This window comes from Eumetopias jubatus, unplaced genomic scaffold (genome assembly GCF_037043125.1).
Source record: "Eumetopias jubatus isolate StellerSeaLion01/CBP00866 unplaced genomic scaffold, mEumJub1_p1.0 scaffold_4, whole genome shotgun sequence".
NCBI classification, from domain to species: domain Eukaryota; kingdom Metazoa; phylum Chordata; class Mammalia; order Carnivora; family Otariidae; genus Eumetopias; species Eumetopias jubatus.
Window position 1 is genome coordinate 101624216 of NW_028274810.1, and position 14275 is coordinate 101638490.

Genomic DNA, 14275 nt, shown 5'->3' on the forward strand with positions numbered 1-14275 from the left:
TCATTTTTCAAGTGAGGAACAAAGAAGGAAGGCTGACTGACTTGGTTCAGCTAACATGCCGAACAAGGGCCAGGGCATCTGCATTCCCGTCTTGTTCCACAGCCCAGCTTTGCTCACTGGGATACACTGCTTTACACATTTCTAGCAAGTGCACTAATATCAGACTTTGAAATTTCAGCATATTTTCTTGTTCTGGATCATCAGATTGTGAACATTTGCCAAAAAAGGGTATTATGCCTTAAAGGGAGGACTGAAGAAAAACCGTAAAGATTCCCACTTGTCTTGAATCCTACACCTAAATACAGAACATCCTATTCACCAAACTTTAACTGGATACATACCTCTGAGAATGATTTTTAGGTAAAGAGATGAAAAGTTAAAGGAAAATAACCATGCAGTTTTTGGTCTTGAAAATGATGTGCGTTAAGTATGGAACTAGTTGCTTACCTTACTGAGTAGTAATGAGCAGAAAGTGGCTCCCTCCTCCCCTCCGTCCATACCTGGTGTCCCTCAACTGTGCCTGCAAGACTGCACTCACTCCATTCAGGTCTTGTCAGTATGGTTTACTCCTGCCTTACCACAACGTAACCCCAGTTGTAAGTAAGACAATATATTTTACAGGCAACAGATATGTTAAGTTTAATGACTGGATATCAATTTTTTTTAACATTTTATTTCTTTATTTCAGAGAGAGACAGAACATGTGTGCACGTGAGCAGGGGTAAGGGCAGAGGGAGTCTCGAGCCGACTCTGGGCTCAGCACAGAGCCTGACGTGGGGCTTGATCTCACCACCCTGAGATCATGACTTGAGTGGAAATCATGAGTCGGATGCTTAACTGACTGAGCCACCCAGGCATCCCTGGATATCAAATTTTATTTTATTTATTTATTTATTTATTTTTATTTTTTTTATTTTTTTAAAACTTTTTATTTATTTATTCATGAGAGACAGAGAGAGAGAGAGAGAGAGAGGCAGAGGGAGAAGCAGGCTCCCAAGGAGCAGGGAGCCCGATGCGGGACTCGATCCCAGGACCCTGGGATCATGACCTGAGCCGAAGGCAGATGCTTAACCATCTGAGCCACCCAGATGCCCCTGGATATCATATTTTAAAGGCGGGGGTGTGTGGAAACCCAGTTCACATAGAAAATGTGAAAGACAGCACTTTGGGAATAAACCTCACAAAGTATCTAAGAAACCGGGACATAGAGTCTTTAATTCCTGCTTTTAAAATGGAGCCAGGTAGAGAGAGTGCCTATTTCTGGAAAACAAAGCTGCCCCCTCAACCCCAGCTGTGATGCTGATCACCTGCTAGGCCTTCAGTGTTGAGCCCCAGGGCAAGAACCTTAATTTTAATGAGGACCCACATTTATGTTCTCGCTCATGTGCTGGAGGTCGGGGTCACTTACATACTTAGCTTCCGGGCATGTATCCCTTCTCATCTGATCTGAAGATTCACAGGATCTGAGCATGTCTGCTTGCAGTAAGTTTAGCTGTAGTGGTGAGCTGCTCCTTGAGTTAGCGCACGGGTGCTCTCCACACGGCGTCTCCCACTTTCCCTCTGCCCACCTCCGGCTGAGGACGGAGGGCGGCGGCTCCAGGTGTGGAGTCACTGCGGATACCGGGGGCGGTGTTCCAGAAGAGCCCGCTGCTCCCAGGAACGCATATGGACAGAAGGATGGTGACAAGAGGGGACAGCCAGGGGGGTCAGGCAGGAAAATGGTCATCACAGTATCTAAGGAAGGAGAAGGGAGAGCAGGAAAAGACTGCAAGTCGTTCCATAAAGGGGGCTTAGGCAGCAGGTCAGGGGTGGTCAGCGACGCTGCGTGCTCTCTTCCCACAGAGGGCAGGGCCGGGGCGGGGCGGGCCGGGATGAGGTGAGGAGCCAGGCTGGCAGCCATCAGGGCAGCCGGGAAGGACAGGCTGGAGGCCTGCGGAAAGGAGGCAACGGAAGGGCGCCAGGGCTGCCTGTACTGGCCATCTCCTCCCGAGCGGGGACAGAAGGTGTCCTGAGCGACCCTGCGGTCCCACGGTCCCCGTGGCTTCTTCCGTCTGTGCTTCTCCTCCGTGCAGCCAGCTGATCGCGCCCGCGTGGAAGCAGAGTCTCCTGAAAGCATAGAGAGGGAGGCATATTATGGAAGACTGGAACCAAAAAAGAAGACAGGAATGCCACTTGCAGGTAATTATAAGTAGATTAGGAAGGAATAAACACTTGTCAATAGTAACCATGTCCACTCCTACTGACACTGAAAACATGAGCAAGATCCCAGATAAAAGCTGTTGTTGTAAAAAAAACTTATTTCAGTATCTCTGAATCACTTGCTTATAAAATCAGCTTCTCGGATCCAGGATCTAAGAAAGATCCCAGATAACAGAGTTGAGAATTTATTCTGTCAGCATCTCTCAGTTTCTTAAAAGCAAAACCCCTATTCCTTATTCCGTATCCTCCAGTACTTACTTACACATATTTATAAAATTGATAAATGAAATACAGTTTTTAAAACATAAGTACCTTGAACACACGAATGTTTAGCTTTGTTTCTGCTTTCTTGCTGAAGACAGGATCTGTAGGGTGATGAGAGGATCTCTTCCCGGAATTTATCAATATAATTCTGTTCCTCCTTCTGGGTGTGGGCTGACGGAACAGCCTTCGTGAGCCCTATGTGTTTAAATTCTTCTGAGGTCAGTGGAGCTGGGTGTGCGCGTGGGGTCCAGGGCTCACACGCTGGGGCAGCATCCTCTGCTGGAATCACTTCTGCTGAGGTAAGGAGACAGACTTTATTTTTTTATTAACATATAATATATTATTGGTTTCAGAGGTACAGGTCTGTGATTCATCAGTCTTATATAACACCCAGTGCTCATTACATCACGTGCCCTCCTTACTGCCCATCACCCAGTCACCCCAATCCCCCACCCCCTTACCCTCCAGCAACCTTCAGTTTCTTCCCTATGATTAAGAGTCTCTTATGGTTTGTCTCCCTCTCTGGTTTCAGTCTTGCTTTATTTTTTCCTCTCTTCCCCTATGATCCTCTGTTCTGTTTCTTAAATTCCACATATCAGTGAGATCATATGATAATTGTCTTTCTCTGAATGACTTATTTCACTTAGCATAATACCCTCTAGTTCCATCCATGTCGTTGCAAATGGCAAGCTTTTTTTTTGATGGCTGAGTAATATCCATTGTATATACATATACACCACATCTTCTTTATCCATTTATCTGCCGATGGACGTCTGGGTTCTTTCCATAGTTTGGCTATTGTGGACAATGCTGTTATAAACATTGGGGTGCAGGTACCCCTTCGGATCACTACATTTGTATCTTTGGGGTAAGTACCCAGTAGTGCAATTGCTGGGTCACAGGGTAGCTCATTTTCAACTCTTTGTGGAGCTTCCATACTGTTTTCCAGAATGGCTGCACCAGCTTGCATTCCCACCAATAGTGTAAGAGGGTTCCCCTTTCTCCACATCCTCACCAATATCTGTCCTTTCCTAACTTGTTCATTTTAGCCATTCTGACTGGTGTGAAGTGGTATCGTTTTGTGGTTTTGATTTGTATTTCCTTGATGCCAAGTGATGTAGAGCATTTTTTCATGTGTCTGTTGGTCATTTGGACGTCTTCTTTGGAGAAATGTCTATTCATATCTTCTGCCCATTTCTTGATTGGATTATTTGTTCTTTGGATATTGAGTTTGATACTTTTTTTTTTTTAAAGATTTTATTTATTTGAGAGAGAGAGCACAAGAGAGGGTAGGGTCAGAGGGAGAAGCAGACTCCCTGCTAAGCAGGGAGCCCCGATACGGGGCTTGATCCCAGCACTCCGGGATCATGACCTGAGCCGAAGGCAGTCGCTTAACCACCCAGGTGCCCGAGTTTGTTAAGTTCTTTATAGATTTTGGATACTAGCCCTTTATCTGATATGTCATTTGCAAATACCTTCTCCCATTCTGTCGGTTGTCTTTGGGTTTTGTTTCCTTCACTGTGCAAAAACTTTTATCCTGATGAGGTCCCATTAGTTCATTTTTGCCTTTGTTTCCCTTGCCTTTGGAGATGTGTCTAGCAAGAAGTTGCTACAGCCGAGGTCGACGAGGTTGCTGCCTGTGTTCTCCTCTAGGATTTTGATGGATTCCTGTCTCATATTCAGGTCTTTCATCCATTTTGACTCTATTTTTTGTGAATGGCGTAAGGAAATTGTCCAGTTTCATTCTGCATGTGCCTGTCCGATTTTCCCAACACCATTTGTTGAAAAGGCTTTTTTCCATTGGATATTCTTTCCTGCTTTGCTGAAGATTAGTTGACCATAGAGTTGAGGGTCCATTTTTGGGTTCTCTATTCTGTTCCACCGATCTATGTGTCTGTTTTTCTGCCTATACCACACTGTCTTGACAATAACAGCTTTGTAATAGAGCTTGAAGTCCAGAATTGTGATGCCGCCAGTTTTCGTTTTCTTTTTCAACATTCCTTTGGCTAATCGGGGTCTTTTCTGGTTCCATATAAATTTTAGGACAATTGGTTCCAGCTCTGTGAAAAAAGTTGATGGTATTTTGACAGGGATTGCATTGAATGTGTAGATTGCTCTAGGCAGCATGGACATTTTAACAATATTTGTTCTTCCAATCCATGAGCATGGAACGTTTTTCCATTTCTTCATGTCTTCCTCAATTTCTTTCCCGAGTGTTCTATAGTATTCTGAGCATAGATCCTTTGCCTCTTTGGTGAGGTTTATTTCTATGTATCTTCTTATGTCCCATTGTAAATGGGACAGACTCCTTAATTTTTCTTTCTTCTGTCTCAGTGTATAGAAATGCAACTGATTTCTAAATAGAAATGCACTGATTTTATGTCCTGCCTCTTTGCTGAATTCTTGTATGAGTTCTAGCAATTTTGGGGTGGAGTCTTTTGGGTTTTCCACATAGAGTATCATGTCATCTGTGAAGAGTGAGTTTGACTTCTTTGCCAATTCTGATGCCTTTTATTTCTTTTTGTTGTCTGACTGCTGAGGCTAGGACTTCCAGTACTATGCTGAACAGCAGTGGTGATAGTGGACATCCCTGCCATGTTCCTGACCTTAGGGGAAAAGCTCTCAGTTTTTCCCCATTAAGAATGATATTTGCTGTGGGCTTTTCATATATGGCTTTTATGATATTGAGGTATGTTCCCTCTATCCCTACACTGTGAAGAGTTTTAATCAAGAAAGGATGCTGTACTTTGTCAAACACTTTCCTGCATCAACTGAGAGGATCATATGGTTCTTGTCCTTTTATTGATGTAGTGCATCAAGTTGATTGATTTGTGGATGCTGAACCACCCTTGCAGCCCAGGAATAAATCCCACTTGGTCATGGTGAATAATCCTTTTAATACACTGTTGGATCCAATTGGCTAGTATTTTGGTGAGAATTTTTGCATCCATGTTCATCAGGGATATTGGTCTGTAATTCTCCTTTTTGGTGGGATCTTTGTCTGGTTTTGGGATCAAGGTAATGCTGGCCTCAGAGAAAGAGTTTGGAAATTTTCCTTCCATTTTTATTTTTTGAAACAGCTTCAGAAGAATAGGTATTAATTCTTCTTTAAATGTTTGGTAGAATTCCCCTGGGAAGCCATCTGGCCCTGGGCTCCTGTTTGTTGCGAGAATTTTGATTACTGTTTTAATTTCCTTGCTGGTTATGGGTCTGTTCAGGTTTACTATTTCTTCTTGTTTCTGTTTTGGTAGTTTGTACATCTCTAGGAATGCATCCATTTCTTCCAGATTGCCTAATTTGTTGGCATATAGTTGCTCATAATATTTTCTTATAATTGTTTGTATTTCTTTGGTGTTGGTTGTGATCGCTCCTCTTTCATTCGTGATTTTATTTATTTGGGTCCTTTCTCCTTTCTTTTTGATGTCTGACTAGAGGTTTATCGATCTTATTAATTCTTTCCAAGAACCAGCTCCTAGTTTTGTTGATCTGTTCTACTGTTCTCTTGGTTTCTATTTCATTGATTTCTGCTCTAATCTTTATTATTTCTTTTCTCCTGCTGTGTCGAGGCTTTATTTGCTCTTCTTTCTCCAGCTCCTTCAGGTGTAGGGTTAGGTTGTGTATTTGAGGGCTTTCTTGTTTCTTGAGAAAGGCTTGTATTGCTATATACTTCCCCCTTAGGACCACCTTTGCTGCATCCCAAAAATTTTGAACAGTTGTGTTTTCATTTTCACTTGTTTCCATGAATTCTTCTTTAATTTCCTGGTTGACTCATTCATGCTTCAGTAGGATACTCTTTAGCCTCCATGTATTTGCATTCTTTCCAAATTTCCTCTTGTGATTGAGTTCCAGTTTCAAAGCACTGTGGTCCAAAAATTGCAGGAAATGATCCCAATCTTTTGGTACCAGTTGAAGACCTGATTTGTGACCCAGTATGTGATCTATTCTGAAGAATGTTCCATGTGCACTCAAGAAGAATGTGTATTCTGTTGCTTTGGGATGGAATGTTCTGCATATATCTGTGAAGTCCACCTGGTCCAGTGTGTCATTCAAAGTCCTTATTTCCTTGTTGATCTTTGACGGATTTCATTTTAATTGCTACCAATTATTTGCATTTATTTATTTTCACTAATTTAATTGCTTTTCAATAAATTCTTATAACCATTATTACAACAGCTGGAATAAAAAACTTCATCAACCTAGCAAATAAATTGGTTTTACTTTTTCTGCCTTTCTTTATACTCTTTGTACACTTGTATATACATTGTACAGAGCTGTAATACTCAGTGTGTACATACATATTTATTAAAATCTTATTGTAAATATTTTATCTTCTTAGATTATTCCAAAATGTTTTTTATCTTTGAATTAATTTTACAAATCTGTAATATATTCATGGGGTTCAAAAATCAACAAGCCTTGAAAAGGCAGTCAGTAAATCCTCCCCACTCTTGTCTACTATGTGCCTAGCTAGTTCTTCTTTATTTTCCTCACAGAAAACCATTTCTTTCCTTTTCTTATCAGTCCAGTTTCTTTATGCACCTATAAAGAAGCACGAATGTAGATTTTTACCTCAAAGGCATGTAATATGTACACTATCAACAGTGTGTTTTTTTCACTTAGCGGTGTCCCTTCTACCAGTACAATGGCAGCTGTCTTACACTTTTTTCTGTATCCATAGGGCTTCCATTCCATGTGTATACCACGGTTTATTAAAGTAAACACCGGTAGACAGACTTTTAGTTGCTTCTAAACATTACTTATCCCAAGTACAAGAGATCTCATGGCAGACACAGTGGCGGGCTTCCCCCCAACATCCCTTCCACCTCTCCCCTCTGTGCAGTCTCTAGGCGGTGTGGGTTTGTGTGGCCCCACTCCACTTCCAGAAGTGGGCTCCGATTCGTTTAAATCAACACAGCACAGCCAAGATGGAGGGACAGGGACTGGATTTACCCTCCTGCCTGAACCAACTAAGAAAATGGACAAAACATATGAACCAGTAAGTTCCAAGACACCGAACATCAGTGAACAAAGGAGAGTGACCCCTGAGGGAGGGAAAACAAACGAGGTGAGCCCTGGGGCTGCCCCAGCCTACTGCCTGGAGAGTTTCTGAGGTGCAGGGTGGGGAAATCAGCTGGAGCCTGTGAAGCTCCCCTAGATGAAGAGCCAGAGCTGAGAGTCTGGTCGGTGGCTAGAGCTTTCAGGGAAGAGTACTGGGGAGGAGAGCTGCAGAGAGTGGGCTCCACAGAGCCGGAGAGAAGCCCCTGGAGTATTCACCGGTGCACTCACAGGAGGAGGAAGAGAAGAAACAATCACTGAAGCTCACACTATGCGGAGAACAGCACATGCTCCTGTCAGCCAGACTAGAAAATCTCCTAACTCTCAGGGCACTGGGTACAGTACTCAGAAGGACCTTGCCTCAGTAGCAGACAGTAATTAGCCATAGACTACACACCGCTCTAGTTCTGCCAAACAAATCTGAAAAGGATCGATTTATTTCCAAGTAACTTAGCTGGGTCCCAGAATAAAGCTCGTCTCTATTTATGGGAATGGATACTCAGTAGCACCCATTCACAATATCTGGCATCTAATCCAAAACCGCCAGACATGCAAACAAGCAGGGAAAATACAACCCATAAGATGGAGAAAAGTCAGTCAATCAGCTCGGGACTAGCAGAGATGTCAGAATCAGAGATGGGGACATTAATAGTTACTATACTGCACTCCATACTGCTAGAGGGAAGATCAAACATTTAGAGACATGGAAGATATAACAAAAGAAAGACCCGAACAGAACTTCTCGAAATGAAAACTACAATACCTGAGATAAGAAATACACTGAATGGAATACAAGTGACAGGTATGGCATTAGAAAAGATTGGTGAACCTGAAGACGCCACAGGAGCCTAATCCAAAATCAAACTTAGAGGGAAAATAAAAAAAGACTGGAAAACTGGGCGCCTGGGTGGCTCAGTCGTTAAGCATCTGCCTTCAGCTCAGGTCATGATCCCAGGGTCCTGGGATCGAGCCCCGCATCGGGCTCCCTGCTCGGCAGGAGGCCTGCTTCTCCCTCTCCCACTCCCCCTGCTTGTGTTCCTGCTCTCGCTGTGTCTCTCTCCATCGAATAAATAAATAAAATCTTAAAAAAAAAAAAAAAGACTGGAAAACTGAACCCAGCATCAGTGGACTGTGGGACAACTGCAAGCGGCCTATATGCATGTAACTGGAGTCCCAGGAAAAGAGGAGAGAGAAGCAGAACTGGAAAAAACAGGAGAGGGAAGACTTTCAATTTAATGGAAGCTGTAAACCTACAAATCCAAGAAGCTCGATGAACCGGAAGGACAGCGCATCTTGGCATATCATACTGAAACCATGCAAATCAGTGATAAAGAGAACACCTGGGTGGCTCAGTCATTAAGCGTCTGCCTTCGGCTCAGGTCATGGTCCCAGGGTCCTGGGATCGAGCCCCACATCGGGCTCCCTGCTCAGTGGGGAGCCTGCTTCTCCCTCTGCCTGCTGCTTCCCCTGCTTGTGCACTTGCACTCTCTCTCTGGCAAATAAATAAATAAAATCTTAAAAAAAAAAAAAAAAAAAGAAGGGCGCCTGGGTGGCTCAGTCGGTTAAACGACTGCCTTCGGCTCAGGTCATGATCCTGGAGTCCCTGGATCGAGTCCCGCATCGGGCTCCCTGCTCGGTGGGGAGTCTGCTTCTCCCTCTGACCCTCCCCCTTCTCATGTGCTCTCTCTCTTTCAAATAAATAAAATCTTTAAAAAAAAAAAGAGAGAGAGAGAGAGAGACAGAGTATCTTACAAGCAGCCAGAGAGAAGCTGTGCTGGAAACAAACCAAAGATAGCAGCAGATTTATATTGGAAACAGTGCATTGAGAAGATGGTGGAGCAACATCTTTAAAGTAATGAACGATGAAATTGCCAACCAGAATTCTATGCTCTGCAGAAACCCTTACAGCAGGAAGGGACAACAGAGACATTTTCAGACACACGAAACCAGAAAGGCTTCACCACCACTAGATCCATGGGAAAAGAACTAGTCAAGGAACTCATGCAGGGAGAAGGAGAATGATCCTAGATGAATCTACATAACAGAACGAAAGCAGTGGAGGAGGTAGCTACATGGGTACACAGGCGAAGAGGTAAGCACTGCCTACATGAGAACAGCAGCATAGGCCGAGATGTACGACGTGCATAGAAGGAAAACATAAGCCAACAAAGGCCAGAAGGGGGAAGCAGAAGTACCCTACTGTTGGGTTTTTACACTTTATACATGAAAGGGTATAATATTTCCAGAAGGTGGGTGGTGAACAATTGAATGTGTACACCATGAGCCCCAAAACAACCACTAAAATAAAGCCCACTCTAAATATTAACATACCCACGTTAAAAGTAAAAGGGTGGAAAAGACATAACATGCTAGTACTAATAAAAAAATGCTGCAGTGAATACATTAATACGAGACAGTGTATTTTATTTTTTATTTTTTAAAAAGATTCTATTTACTCCTTTGACAGAGAGAATGTATGAGCTGAGGGGAGAGGCAGAGGGAGAGGAAGAAGCAGACTCCCTGAGGAGCAGGGAGCCTGATGCGGTGCTCGATCCCAGGACCCCGAGATCATGACCTGGGCCGAAGGCAGACGCTTAACCCACTGAGCTCCCCCGGCACCCCGACAAACTGTATTTTAGCGCAGAGAATGTACAAGGGGTAAAGAAGGTCATTTCACAAGACAGAAAAGGCCAATTCATCAAGAAGACATGACACTTCTAAACATTTATGCACAAAATAAGAGTGCTTTCAAAATGCATGAACAAAAACCAGTAGTATCGCTAGAAGAAACAGACAAATCCATAATTATGGTCGGAGATTTATGTTCTCCTCCTGAAGCAGAACAAGTACTGAGAAACCTAGTAAGGACAGACAGGATCTGAACAACAGTAACCACCACCCTGACTTGGTTTACACAGAACATTCAACCCAACAGCAGCGGAATAAACATTCTTCCCAGTGCACACAGAACAGTCATCCAGAGAGACCATATCACAGACCATAAAACAAGTCTCAACAAATAAAGAAGAATTCAGGTTCTGTATTTTCTCTGACCACATGGGATTAAATTAGAAATCAGTAACAGAGCCGTGGAAAACCCCCAAATCTGTGGTGCTGAAGTACTGTACGGTAACAGACACATGATGACGAGTGATTTCAAATGAGACAGCTGGGGGGTAGGAGTCAGTATTAGAACACGATGAAAATGACACAATCCACCAAAATGCATGGAATGCAGCAACAGGTAAAACGAACATTTGTACTAAAATCCGGTAGGAAAGAAAAATGTCTGAAATTATTTCACCTTCCACATTGAGAACCTGGAAAGAGAAGAGCAAGATAAAACCAAAGTAAGCAGAAAAAAGGAAATAACAAAGACCAGAACAGAAGTCAGTGACGTAGAGAACAGGAAAACAACAAACAAAGCCAGTACAATCGCAAGCCGGTTCTCTGAGAAAACCAATCAAATTGATCAAACTCTAGCCAGACTGATCAGGGGAAAGAGAAAAGAAAACAGAAGGTGCAAACCTCAGAAATGACAGAGGAGCATCATTAGAGATCATACAGGTGTCAAAAGAAGAATAAGGGAACATTATGAACACTTTCATTCCAATAAACCTGACAACGTAGACAAGATACACCAATTCTTTTAAAGACACAAACTAAGTTCACTCAACAAGTAGAAAACCTCAACAGCCTTCTGTCTATGACAGAAACTGAATCTGCAGTTAAACACTTAGCTAGGAAAACTCTAACCCCAGATGCCTTCACTGATTCCTAATTGAACTATTTTAAATTTGAGACATATGACAGCCCAATGTATTTTATAACTCAACGAACATATCGTATACGCTTGAGAAGAATGTGTATCGTGCAGGTATCAGGTGCTATGTTCCCTAAAGGTCAACTAGGTCAACGTGGTTGATAGCATTGTTCAGATTATCTGCTTTACTCATTTTCTGTCTAGATTTTTTTTTTAAATTTTATTTAACTGTCTAGATGTTTTATCATTTGCACAGAAGGGGTGTTACATTCTTCAACTATGGTTATAGAAAGTCTATTTCTCTCTTTAACTCTTTCCATTTTTACCTCCTATCTTGGAAGCTCTGTTAGTAGCAAATATGCACAATGTATTCTGATTGCCGTGTCTCCCTGATGAACTGTTTGGCACCATGAAGCGTCTCTGGGAAGACCCTGTCTTGAAGTCTGAACCATACCGGATCGCCAGCCTTCTTATGCTTCTCGTTTGCATTGTGCCTCTTTCCCCATTTGTTCTCAATCCATTTGTGGATTTATATTTAAACTATACTTCCCAGACAGTATACAGCTGGGTCTTTATTTTTTTTATCTGTTCTGACAATTTCTGCCTTTTAATGGGAGTGGATATAGTTGGGTTTAGAGTGATTATTATTAATATGACATATTCCCCTTTGGTGGTGATGGCTGTTGCCCTCTTCCTCCTTTTCTGCCCTTTTGGATTATTTGTGTGTTTATTATTATTTTTTTCTTAGAGAGAGAGAGCGTGCATGTGTGGGGGGGGGCAGAGGGAGGGAGAGAGGGGAGGGAGAAAAAATCCCAAGCAAGCTCCACACCCAGCGCAGAGCTTGATCCCACGACCCTGAGATCACGACCTGAGCTGAAACCAAGAGTCAGAGGGTTAACTGACCGAGCCACCCAGGTGCCCCAGGTTTATTTGTGTGTTTCTTAAAATTACATTTTAATTTATCTCCTGGCTTTATTTTACACTCTAACTTGACCCTACTACAGATTCAAAAATATGTGTTAATGGAATGGTTTCTGGAGACTACTCATTAACATCTGATTCCCTAGTCTGCCACTCATCTGCTGTGTGACTTTGGGCAAGTTAAGGGACTTAACCTGTTTGTGCCTTAACTGCTCCATATACATAATGGAGATGATGACTGGCAGGGAAATGCGTTTGTGGTCACAGTCCTCAGACCCCACTCATTAGTAGAGTCACGGTGTAAGCTGCAGGAATACAGGCTTTCCAGACAGTAGAAGATATATGGATACTCTACAGATCCCCTGATTCTGTTTCCTGTCCTTGGAATGTGGCCCCGCAGATGCTGAGACTGGTTTAAGATGAGGAGAAACAATTGTCAGTAAATATTTCCTTAACTGAAAGCTTAGAGACTTCAATATGAGTTCTTTCAAAATGGTAATATACACCACAGTACAAGAAGTTTAGAGGCATAACCACAAAATTCCTTCCCCACTGGGTGAGACCCACCCTGTGTGGGCTGTCCCTGGCAGCTGTATGTCCACATGGGAATCTAAAGTGTTAAGAAAGGGACACTAAAAAATGTGCATCTGCCCCTTCCTGAGGGACTAGCTCAGCTCCGATAAAACTATTTTCAGTTCATTAGAAACATAATCTAATCTCACAACAGCTGTGTCTCTTGTGTCTTCTCACTGACGCCCAGCCCACCTGTCAATACTAGACTCTCTATCTCCAAGGGTCAGTGTGAGGATTAAGTGAGTTAATTCTTATGAAGGACTCAGGACAGATGGTGGCAGAGAGTAATAGCTCAACACGTTTACGAATCTGCCACTGAAGACTAACAAAGAGAAATGAGAGAGAACTGAAAACCTGATTTAACACTTTGTCCCCAGTTCTTCATCCACCAAACTGTTATAACAACAAAGTCAAAGGACAGGAGGCAGTAAAAAGGAACATCAGAATAATTTACCAAGTCATTATGTTGTTAAAAGGAAGAGAGTTTTAAACACACTCTCCTCATTGTCATCAGGCCAATACAAAAATCTGGATTATATATAGTCAATCTAGTCACAACCCCAGTCAAAGTTTGACAAGGACACCTTCTTTCAAGGGCAGCAACAAAGTGACCTAATGCAGCCCCACAGGAGACTTCATTAGTGATAGTTAACACTAACTGAGATTACTATGTCATCAGGTACTAAGTGCTTCCCACCCATCAGCTGATGTGACAAGTGACAATGACTTAGAAATACAGTCCCGATATGTAACCAATACAAACATGATGATATTTCCCAAAGTACTTTAACTGAGTCAAAGAAAGGAAAACATAATTATAATTTAAGAAGTCATTCCTAAGGAACTGGTGTTACGGGCTTTTGTTTTCTCGCAGTAGTGTATTTCACACCGAGCGCACTTGAGAGCAGAAGGTAAATGTGGCACCTGACTCTGGGGGTGGGGCACGAACGACAGTGCGGCCGTGGCTGCACTGGCTCACGCTGGAGCCCAGGCTCAGCGCCTCGGGGGCCAGCGTCCACAGAGCGCCTCCTGCAACGTGTGCGGCCCGCCAGGCGGTCGGCATCTCCAAGTTAGCTACGGCTGGGGTCTGAGACGCAGCTGGGGGCGCAAGAGACACTGACGATGAAAAGAAAAATCCCCACGGGAAATTTATGTTAAAGACTCACTTTGCAGATGTTTGTAACTGATGGGCTAAAACCTACTGGCCATAAAGGAGCAATATGAAACTAGGCTTGTTTGTGATTAACGAAATAAGTAAAGACAAAAACTTAGAAACAGCAAGGGATGGCTTTGTAATCACCCTCTGCCTAGCGAGGAGGGCACCCGCATTACCGTGCAAGGCTGCGGCATCATCTGCCTTGTGGTTCGGGCTGGCTTCTTCTGAGGACGAGGAGGTTGTACTGGTACAGGATATGCACTTTCTTTTCAAAGCTGGAATGCTGTAGCTCTCCAGGTATCTGCAACAACAGAATTAGGTCACGCATGTCTGCCTGTCCCCTA

General features: G+C 43.1%; 1 protein-coding gene across 1 annotated transcript in view; it reads right to left on the reverse strand.

Annotated features, from left to right (window-relative positions):
* The window catches only part of PER3 (period circadian regulator 3), a 59058-nt gene that overhangs the window by 15149 nt on the left and 29634 nt on the right, over positions 1-14275 (reverse strand). The window contains exons 14-16 of the mRNA XM_028108551.2: positions 14108-14232; positions 2512-2757; positions 1409-2106 (exon numbers count right to left, since the gene is read on the reverse strand). Coding sequence (XP_027964352.1) covers positions 1409-2106; positions 2512-2757; positions 14108-14232 — 1069 coding nt within the window. The remainder of the gene's footprint in view (positions 1-1408; positions 2107-2511; positions 2758-14107; positions 14233-14275) is intronic.